This window comes from Sylvia atricapilla, chromosome 6, assembly GCF_009819655.1.
Source record: "Sylvia atricapilla isolate bSylAtr1 chromosome 6, bSylAtr1.pri, whole genome shotgun sequence".
In the NCBI taxonomy this organism is placed as follows: Eukaryota; Metazoa; Chordata; class Aves; order Passeriformes; family Sylviidae; genus Sylvia; species Sylvia atricapilla.
In genome coordinates, this window is record NC_089145.1 from 21844561 (window position 1) to 21855894 (window position 11334).

General features: G+C 38.5%; 1 protein-coding gene across 1 annotated transcript in view; it reads left to right on the top strand.

Moving 5' to 3' along the window:
• Nucleotides 1–11206, top strand: part of HSD17B12 (hydroxysteroid 17-beta dehydrogenase 12) — an 82041-nt gene extending 70835 nt beyond the window's left edge. Inside the window, exons 9-11 of the mRNA XM_066321054.1 lie at nucleotides 2649–2714; nucleotides 9197–9346; nucleotides 9504–11206. Of these exons, the coding sequence (XP_066177151.1) occupies nucleotides 2649–2714; nucleotides 9197–9346; nucleotides 9504–9608 (321 nt within the window). The 3' untranslated portion in view covers nucleotides 9609–11206. The remainder of the gene's footprint in view (nucleotides 1–2648; nucleotides 2715–9196; nucleotides 9347–9503) is intronic.
• The last annotated feature ends 128 nt before the right edge of the window (nucleotides 11207–11334 follow it).

Here is an 11334-nt window from a genome sequence, read left to right on the forward strand (position 1 = left end):
AGAACATTGACAGGATGAAGAAACCTTCAGTAGTGTCATTCATGTCAGAACAGACTCACATTTCCTCTAGACTCTCAGTGACATCTTCATATTCCCAGAAGGGAGTTGATAGCACACTATTTTATTCATACTAATGGAGGAGATATTAAAGTTTAGAAGCCTGAAGTAGCTTTAGCTGATAAAATTTCCCCTTGAAATAGCTGTTTCCTGAGAGGACAGTTCTTTGTTTTAGTACAAATGGTCACTTTTGTTGTGGCACTGCTTTCAGCTTTATGGAATCAATTGAGCTTCTGATTTTAGTAGAGTATACCTTACACAGCTTTGGTTTGTCTTTTTCACAATGGGAATCTGAAATATTTCTTCCACTCCCCTTAAAAAACTAAGTTACAGGTCAAATAATCTGCCAATTCTCAGCACTGCCCATCTTCTCCTACAGCAAGATTAGTAAGCATGAAAGTGACTCCCCTAATGTAGCTATAGAAAGACTGTATCTGCAGTTTCTAGGATTTTTTTTCTCCCCTCATCCATTTAAAGGGGATTTAAAGCATAATATCCTTCAGGTGTAAGTCAATGACTTCAACTAATTATCAGGAACAAATGCAGTCCAACTATTTAACCTTCCTGTGGAGAATTCCCTGGTTTACACTGAAATGAGACTCTTTTAAAGGAATCATAGTGCTGTATTTTGACAGGTTTACCTACCTGTGTTAATGCTAATGAGAAGTGAAATATGATTATATCATTTCCCACCTCACCCCTATGCCTTTACTGCTTGGATTTGTTATTAGATATTTAGATATACAAGGAGAAGAAATTTTCTAACATGAAAGCTTATCTACTTATTTGGGAAATGTTTACTTAGCATTCTTAAGACTTTGAGGTTCAAGGTTGTTGGGGGACTTGAGCTTGTGCTCAAATAGAGGTAGAAAACCCAGCTTATCTTGATGCCAATTTTTCAAGAAGAAAAACTCCAAAGCTTATTTTTATACTGGAAGTTGCTTTCTCTTCTCATAGAAAATGAACATTTTCTTTATAGCAAGTGCTTTGCAACCAGTTGAGAAGACAGTCTTTTATACTTCATCTCTATATCTGGAGCATCAGGGCTTTTGTTGTGGAGGACTAGTTAGAAATTTGAATGATCAAAGTCCTTTCATTAACATGATATAGCTATTTTTAATGGATTATCAGTATACTCTGTGCACCTGCCTGCTGTGTTCAGAAACTGCACCAAACTATTTGGCATGTTCATGCAGGTACCTCACTGTTGAAAGAGGATGGTCAGAGGATTCACCTGAATAGTTGCTGCTAGGCCAGACTTTGTCATGTTTATGCTCACTACTGAATTTTGTTATGAACTTACACTCAGGGGAGAGGGAGAAAGAGCAGGTGAACAGCAGATAAGCTTTTTATGGTTTAAGGAGCCTCCTGCTAGCTTATACATGCAACTTGAAGAAGAGTAAAAGGACCTACCTGCCACATATAAAAATCCAGTTTTATTTCAATCTTCTAAGTATGCTCAGAAGAGTATCTTTAGAAATAGTCCTGTAGTGTGGGAGTGTTTCTGTTGCTTCTTGTATAGGCTGGGGTAGAATTTAGTGGGATGGCCTTGGTGGGAAAAACAACTGACCAGTGCCAACTTTTAGGTTCTGGTTTAGGGCTTGCGTTAAATGACTGGGGATGTGGTACCAAAGGAAGACTGTAAAGGATGTGCAGTATTAGAGCTTTGCTGCTTGGTTTGAATCTGGTGTGATTCAGCTGCTTCTGAAATATTTGAAGCAATTTACTTAGTATTTATTTTAGCATCAAGCATGGATGGAATGGTTTAGTTCATTGAAGTGAAGGTATTCTATTTATCCTACTTGGCTGTATCACTTCACTGAAACAAGAAACCACAGCAGAACTTGATATTTTGTATCACTGGACAGCAGGATAAGGTGGAAATGTGGTATAGAAGAATTTGGGAAGTGGGAATCTGTGCTAATGTGAACTGCTGAGTAGCCTTTGATTCTTAGGACAATATTTCCTGGGAGGGTTGAGGAGTTGGCTGTATCAGCTTTGAGAGCATCTGGAAGGCAGGTGCTAATATCCAACTTTTAAGCCCTTTAACTTCTTTCTTTGAACTTTCAGTCTTGTAATTTCTAAAACTTCCAGAAGTTTGGAAGAGAATCTGTGGAGGTGGACTTGAGGATTAGGAAGAACTGTCACCATAGGGTGGCATTTTTTAGAGGTGTAAAGGCAGAAGACTAAGTGTTTAAACACTGTGTTCTAAAAGCCACGCACAGGAGGAACCCAATTAAATCACTCTTAAAAATATCTAAGAAGATGATATAAGTAGTGAACAATGTGACCATGAAGTCGTCTTTTCCTCTTTTAACTAGGCTTTATTTGACAAATGTAGTTCATTTTTCTTCTAAATGAAAAATGGGTTTATTTGTTTAGATTGAGCCTTGCTGTAAAAATTCTTCATAAGCATAGAGCTTCTATTTGAATGGCATTGCTCTTGTATGCAAAGTTTCATTGAAAACCTAGGGTTTTCACTTTGAAAACAGGAACTCCAAATAGTAGTTAAAATTGTCTTACACAAAACTGTTAAACTAGAGTTTCCATTGTAACGTGTAGCATGCTGCATGTTTCCCTTCTCTCTCCAGGCTTTTGTGGATTACTTCTCCCGAGGCCTCCATGCAGAATACAAGAGCAAGGGCATCATTGTGCAGGTGAGTAGTTTGTTTCATGTAAGTGTGGTTACCACAGCAACATTGGTGTCTTGGCAACTAAAAGGAATCAGCATATTCTCTTATTCATGACTGTGTGACACAGATTAAGGATAAAGATTTCCTTTGATCCCATTAGCAGCTTTCTTAAATTACTCTGAAACCATGGGTCTTGAAGCAACAAAAGACATGGTTTGGGTTTGTGTGGTTTTTTTTGTTTTTTTTTTTTTTTTTAGCTGATGGTGCTAATTGAACCTTTTTGGATCAAGTATTCCATAAAACTGCACAGTGCTGTAGAATCTTTATGAAGCTTCACCTACTGGAATACACTTGTGGAATGCTTTTGTACAGGCATTCCATGAGTAACAGCTCGAATGACTAGAATAGTAGAATCCCTGCAGTGTCAGTGAATCAACTGCTAATCTAAGCATAGTTGAAGAATGAGCAAAAGCATCAAAGATGCTTCATGTGTAACTGACTGATTTAATTTTCTGTATTGCTGAGGAGTCTTGCTTCATACCCCTCCTTATCTCCTCCCCATTTGTTTACCTTCCTTGATTTTAATTATTTTTGATGTGGCACAAAAGCAAGCCAAGCCAGCTTTATAGGATTTTTCTTTAATATCACTTCTCACATACTCTTAGTATTTGCTTCCAAAGCTGAATCTCCAGCTTTGGTCACAAAAAGTGAACCTTCCATTGCTGATTAAACCTCTCCAGAGCAAGAATCGGTTTAATAAAAGTGGTATGAGATCTTACCTGTACTGTAAAGACAATGGTACCTCTTTTTGGACTTCAGTTAGGGATCTTACAAACAGGGTTAGCTATGTCCTTGCCTCTCATTCCTCTATTCTGTGTGGTGGTTCTCAAAGCCATTTGAACTTCAGAGGCTTTATGAAAGGTAAGTTGCCTGCTTTAAATGTTTAATCGTCCTACAAAAGAGCATAACTATTATTACTGGCTAATACCATAGGGAAGTTGTTACTAGATTAAGACTGTGTTACCCTTTTGATGTGCTAGATTATTTTTTCCTTTTAAATATATTTAGCAAAACAAGAACTTCTCACCAGAAAGTGTCCTGTCACATTTCCTGAGAATGGATTGCATTAAGAAAAAAGACAGATTTTGGGTGACCTATTCCCATGCAATCACCAACCCTTTAATGGGAACATCCTGTAAACCTAGATTTAAACTTTATATTAAACATCTGAAGGGATGCTGTATATTTTGGGATCTTTTGGCAGTGGAGAGGAAGGGGAAGGTGGATCCTGAAAGCATTGCAGCTTGCTTGACTTTAGTTTTACACTGGTAACATTACAACTTGGAGTACTGCTCTGAAAACTTGACTTCTCCCCTGGGTGCTTGATTCTATGCCCTAGCACTCTGGGATGTACAGCTAAACCAGTGTGCAGCAATGAAGGGTGCATAAAAAGGTAGAATTTCAAACAGGTACAGGTTCAGCATACATGGTCATTTTGTGTGCTCTCAGTGAAGTGGATTCAGCTGGAGTAACTTTCAATGTTTCATGTCTCTCTGTTACTTTCTCTTCTCACAGGGCTTTAGCTCCAAGCTGTCCTGCAATGGGGCAGTGTTTACCATGTGGCAAGTTCTTACAGCTTTCTCTTCACTTCTACCCTTCTTGATTACTTCTACTTCCTCAGTGTCTTTCAAATTGTATTACTAGGAGATTTAGCTCCACTATCAGACAGCTGTTCTTCAATAATTTTCATCTGCATTCAGTGTGGACCTCTCTGTCTGTGATCAGTCTCAAAATGAGTCTCAAAGAACTGGTAGAGTATTGCCCTTTCCACATCAATATCAAGTCTTCTGGGTAGACTTCCTGCTGAAGTCTGTCTACAAACTGAGCCACAGGCCCCTTCAACCCACAGCTTCACTGACAGTAAAGATGGTGTGAATTTTTTTGGGCCCATTTTGTGGTACCACATCTAACCTCTGTTTTCTGGTGTTTTCATAGGCAAAGCTGCTCATAAGTTACTTCAGTGTGAGGGTCCTTAGGGACAGATGCTTGCAGGAGAAAGAAGTGTTACATCTTTGAGATGTGTTGTTTCTGTGTGCAGCTTTCTCCTCCTCCCCAGATTTTGTCTAAATAGTACTCCTAGGAGTTTGAGAGGAGAATGAAGGAGGAGCAAGAACTGTTTATTTATGACTATGGAGTACCCGTTGAGACTGAAAAGATAAATAGGCCAGTAACTCATGGGTGCACGCTAAAGGCATTAAGCACAGTATGAGTGTACATAGTATAGGAATATCTAGCTTTTGGGTATAGAAAAGCTAGGAAAAGGGTTTTTGGTGTCTTACATTTTTAGGATTATAAACAAATGAAGAATTCAGTCTAACTTTCTGTATCTACAGTTATATTTGCCTGTACAATGCTTCACAGGTAGTAGTAAACTGTCTTTTTGTCACTGGTGTTGGCTTGGGCTGCTGAATTCCTGACAGCACTGCTTTTTATTCTTTAAATGTAGTGAATAGTGAATTGCCATTGAGTTATGTGGGTCTGATTATCAATAGCTGTCACAGCTTCAATTTGTTATGCTAATTTTGTTGCAGTCCATGTCCTTGTCCTCTTGTTTCAGCCTAAGTCACTTTAAGCCACTAATGAATATTACACGTACCTTCCTGTGAGGACTAGCTGACCTATCTCCTCCAATCCCTAAGGAAGATTGCATCCCTCTTAGATTTTTTTTTTAAGTACATCTCTGTGACCTTCAGAAGCATTACACTTTTAATTCCAGACTTGCCCTTCCAGCTAGATCATCATCATTGAAACCAGTTAACTTTTGCCATGCAATACCTGCAGAGTACCACTGTGTGAAAAGCAGAAACACAGTGCTGGTGGGATTTTACCAGTTTCTTCATATCAGCCTCAAGCATGTCTCTTGCTCAAATAGATTACCATCTGTGGAAACTCAGTTTTGATTGTGTTTTTGTTGCAGTGCAGCTACCTTTGGATTAAAAATGCACTCTTCTGGCTGACAGGTCTGCTTAATTTTTGAGAAGCGACACAGTAATAGCAGAGGTTAAAACGTTGTGTGTATTTACATGGGAAAAGAGGCAAAAGAGGAAGAAGATGACTGACTTTTGTAAAGATGTCTCCTTGAAAGATTTCTGCAGACTCTTAGCAATTTTTTTCTCTTTTAATAAATCTAGAAATATTTCTTGGTTCTTTGACCCTTTCTTTTACTCTCTTTTTAAACTTCAGTTAGTTTTTGGCATTGTCCCTCTATACTTTGTTGCTGTGCATAGCAAAAGTATAGCAGTAGAAACTCTCAGTATCTGTTTTCTTTTATTGTATTCACTACATAAAATACCAGACCACAAATCAATGAAAATGTTAATTTAAAAGGATTACCAGAAGGTTTTCTACCCTAACTTCCTGCTCTCCCAGCAGTTGGACTGCCTAACAGTTAGTGGTTGGATTGCTGCTGGCACTAGGTCTAGGGCTAATTGTGGCTTTATCCAGCCAAATCTTGGAAATCTTCAAGAGCAAAGGTGCTGTGAGCTCTCTGGACAGTCTGTTTGAATTTTATATTGCACTCCTAGTAAAAAGGCTTTCTTCCTAATGTCCACAGCCAAAATTGACAGTTGTCCCTCTTGTCATACGATCAGGCGTTACCAAGGAGAGTTTGGCTCTTATCTTCATAGCTACCATTGAAATAATTTGGGTAAGATGTCACCACCAGCTTCCTTTTCACAACACTGAACAGGCCCAGCTCTATCTCCAGGTATTCTTCACTAAAGTGTGCTGTCACCGAACTGGTATCTAATGGTATTACCTTCCTTCCTCCAAAGCTTTTCAGCTTTGTTGTTTAGCTTTCTGTACAGGTCACTTTAGGTTGATGTAACTCTTCCATTTCCCTTTTATGTTCCCCACTCTCCTTTTTCCCACATTGGAAAGGGAAGGAAACTTATTTGGCAACATTGGAGACTTCAGGTCTTTTTACTTTTTTGACAGTAAGGTAAAAAGGTGATCAAACTGTGTAAACAAGCTGTTCTGACTTTGGAGGACTTACGACTTGACTATTCAGGACTTGAGATCTGACTTCTTACATCTAAATAATATTCAAGAACCCAATTTTGAGTGTGAGCCAAGTTTAAGAAGCATCAGAGCTATAAGAAGTAGCAAGTGTTTTAAGTGAGCAAGACATTGTACTGACATAAGCTACTTTTAAGGCGTGTTTTGAAACTGTAGTGCAGGCTAAGCTCTCCCTGAATAAGGAGAGTTACTTGCCTGGATAGTGTGAGTTATATCTGTCTGAATGTAAAATGCTGAAAGACTTTAAGCAGTGAATTTTTAAAAAAATTTGTTATGCCTGTTTTAGATATAGTTCATGAATCTCTGAATTCCTTGTGGGAAGGAAGAGGGGGAGAAAACTAAATAGATTCAGCAAGTCTCTTGATATCTATTAAAATAAGGTCCAGTTAATACAAAGATGGTAAATCTAATTTATCTGAAATTATGTACCTGTTGTTTTGTTTTCTGGAGTGCATCTGGAAGAAGAAAAATGTTGGAGTGTAATCCCGTGTTTCTATGTGCCTTAAAGTCTGTGTATCAATCCAGTAGTGCTACCATATGCTTGTTTTTTGAAGTATCCTCATGCACAGTTGTTTGCTCCTTCATGCTATCCAGTGGTGTAACTGGGTAATGTAGTTCACTTTTGAAGTCTGTTTTGAGCAGAGAAGGAGAATAAATCATATCTATTGCACCTTTCTTGGTGAAGATGTTGCAGATATAATTTGGTGGTGAATAAGCTTAAAATTTTAACTTTTTGAAACATCGAACTAGAGATTCAGCTTAGAAATGTAATCTGAAAAATAGATGCGGTTTACATTCTGGAGCTGAAATGAGGTACCTATGCTGCTATGGTGGCAGAATGAGTAGTTTTCTTATCCAAGTATTTGTAGCTTTTGATGATTTTAAAGGCAATGGTAGCTGCTTTCACTTCTGAAGTTTAGGTCCATGTTTTTCCTTCCCATTTGGATGTGGAGTCATGTAGTATATTATTGAAAGTTCTATTCCTCGACATAAGGGTGCAGTTTTCATGTTCTCAGGTGAAGGAATGAGCAGACATATCAATGTTTCTTGTTTGTGGTGGTAAAAATTCAGTTGAAATGTGCACAACTATGGCATGGATACACACTCAGTGAGAATTGAAGGGCTCCTTTCTCTGCTGTGCTGCTGAGAGCAGCAGCACATGTTTCTGAGGTCAGGCACGTGTGGTCATTCTTTAAGAGACTAACATGAGGAGGCAGGTTTACAAACTGTAACTTGCCCAAATGCATACTGGTTTTTGAGATGGTATTCTCATTTGGAGATGAATTAGTGTAGCAGAAGTGGAACACACTTCTTAGGTGCTTGCTGTAAAGGTACGGCAGTGGGAGCACTCGCTAGATGGGCAGTAGTGGATGGATGTACTGAATCACTGCTAGAGCCACTGGCAGTGTCTTAGGAGGTGCTTGTTAAAGTGGTGATCAAGTTCCACCCTCTCTAGGTGTGTTGAGATATGGTATGTTTAAGGGCTGTAGACCAGGGCTTTTTTGATTACTTTTTTAGAGGCAAAAATTGAGGACAAGTTGAAAGCATTGCTAAAACCATGACCGTGAGGAAAGAGCATTGCTTCCTACTGTACAAGTATATGTGCATTTCCTTTTCCTTCTCCAGCACCATGAGATTGGGATAGGTGGAACGAGATTTTGGATCCTTCAGGTCTAACTTGCCCTACAATGGACATGCCTTTGTGCTATCAGCATCCCTCTATCAATATATACCTTTGCTGCTTCCTCTTGCTTCTCCACTACAGACAGTTCTGAGACCCAGCATCACTCTTCTGTTTTGCTTCCAAACATTGCTATAACAGCTCATTAACCGTGCCCTGTTTCTTGATCCTGCCTTCTGTCCTTCCATGCTGGTACTGATAATCTCCTCCATCCTCTGAGCCCTGCTGTGGAGCTACAAACTCCATGTTTTGAGTCTCTGGATGTTCTTTTCTCCTTCCTCCTCCTACCTTTATACAGATGCCAAACTGAGGAGCTTTATAATAAAATTCCTGCCCTGGGTTCTGTACCTCCTTCCCAAGCAAACATTGGGGGTTTACTACAGAGAAGCAACAGTACAGCATTTTCTATTAAAAAACTGGAATGAAGTTTTGTACTTACAGGGTAAATTGTAAGAATGGCTTTTCAACCCTACGATTGCAAGAGTGGTTTTTCTAGAGATCCAGCTGGTGATGTTGACTGTCAGGAGACAACTGACTTATGCCCAAATATGACCCATGGGTTATCTGATGAAAAAATTTTTGACCTTCTATTGGGATCCCAATGTGATCTTAGAGCTGAAAATAAGGCTGGCTTAAGCTAGAATTCAGTGTACAGATTATCTGATTTCCAGTTAATTTAGATCCTCGATGGATCTGTAAGTTAATCTTGAAAGCATTCCCTGTTTAACATGAATTTTCCCGTGTGCAGAGTGTTCTACCATATTACGTGGCAACGAAAATGTCCAAAATCCGCAAGGCAACTCTCGATAAGCCCAGTCCTGAAACGTATGTCCGAGCTGCCTTGGGCACGGTGGGCCTGCAGTCCCGGACCAATGGGTACCTACCTCATGCGCTCATGGTAAGTCACCTTGGAAAATGTAAGGATCTGAAATGTCCTTTGTGTTTATTTTGGGGAAAAAAAAGAGTAATTAATACAGGTTTTAAAATTATGAGACCTCATCCACTCCTCTTTTTTTAATTTGGTTTGCTTTTTTGGTTTTTTTTTTTTTTTTTAGGGATGGGTCATCTCTCTTCTGCCTACATCTACTGCCATTAACTTAATAATGAAAACAAACAAACAAATACGGGCTCGTTATTTTAGAAAAATGAAGGAGAAGTAAGTGGGAAGAAACTTGATCTTGGGAACCTGGGACTCCTGCAGGTTCCATACCATGCTGCAACATCAAGTAGACCTAATGTTTTAAACATCTCCAATCATAGGTGTGCTTTCTAACAAGAGAACAGTCTTGTTTTGAGGATACAGATGAAACAAGACGGTTGACTTCTAATATTGATTGAAAACTAGGCTTTATTTGTTTATAGATATTATGAGGGGAGAAGTGCTTTGAACTAAAATTGCATTGTGCTTTACGAAATACTTTCATGGACTTGATCAGACATCATGCTGTTGAGGAACATCTTGGTTATATAGTGTCCATCATATCTATTATTGTGCTCATGGGTGAAGGGCAGGAAAAAAGCAGTTCTTGTATATTCCCAGACAGGTGGGCAGGAGAGGAAAGGGACCATAATTATTTTAAAAGGTAACCTAGCACTATTTGCAGAGTATTGACCTCTTGAATCTCAGGTTTGGGATACTTGCAAGGATTCTGCACTCTTAGCTCAAGAGTGCTCCCCTACTTAAATGGTCTAGTGTGATTTTTTTTTTTGGTTATGAACTTGAGGGAAATGGGCCAAAAACCAAAATAAGTGTAATAGCTCATCTATAAATATATACATAAGTAAACATCGCTGAAAGCATTTAAAACGTTGGGTCTTGAATATGGATTCTAACTTTTCAGTAATATGTAATCTTCATGATTTGTAATAACATTTTTAAAAGTTCAGTGCCTGCTCTTTGTAATAGGTGGTGATAACACAATGTAGATAAATGTCACAAGTTACATGTTATGTGCTGGTTGCTATGTAACAGATTATAGGTACTTTAAATGCAGAGCTTGAAATGAGTTACTCTCCTTGTTAGCAATGGCAGTTAAATTCTCTCTGAAGTTATGTATCAGTCTGTCTTTCTGCTGAGATCCTTTGAAATGTGAATCCTAAATATTTAGATGGCTTTAAAAATGAAAACCTAGAAATGTCTTAACGAGTAGAACAGTTTTAATTTAATTGCATTAAAATTAACTGATTTCTTAAGTGGTTCTGTTTCCAAGTGGAATGCTCTGTTGAGGCTCAAGTCACCTAACACCTGGACACAGGGGTCAGAGTACATGAGAAATCTGCACTGCTGTTGTCTGTATTTACCTACTCTTTATTAAAGATTTTGGTCTCTAGCATTCCCTTTCATAAACATAAAATGTATAAAAACTCGCAAGGCAAATGAAATTGCAAGCAGCTATCACTGTTTTCTGTGGTGACTTTCTATGGTTGAAGAGGGGAGGGGGTTTTTTCTGTCCTTCAAAGAACAATTTCAAGCTCTGATTTTAAAGTAAGATGTGTTGCACTGAGACATGATTTGGGGCTAACATTTCTGTACATTGAAAAAACCTGAATACCGATGCAATGGTGCTGATCAAATCTGAGATGCAGATCCTATCCCATAGTTTTCTTAATTTTTTGGAACAGGGATGGTGAAGTTGGTGGTATTAGTTCTCTAAGAGCACGTGGTTTGGTTTGCTCTGGATCTGATGTAAAAGCATTGGACTAAAAAATCTGTATGTTTTTGACTTTGTAAAACAAATAAAATGGAAATTACTCTTGAGTCTTCAATGTATTATGTTTTTCTCGTAAAAATGTTTGCGGGTGCATTCAAGTGTCTGACTGTCCTTTATTGCGAGCAATAACAATGAAAATTACGATACTTATTCATGCCAAACCCAATGCTTATAT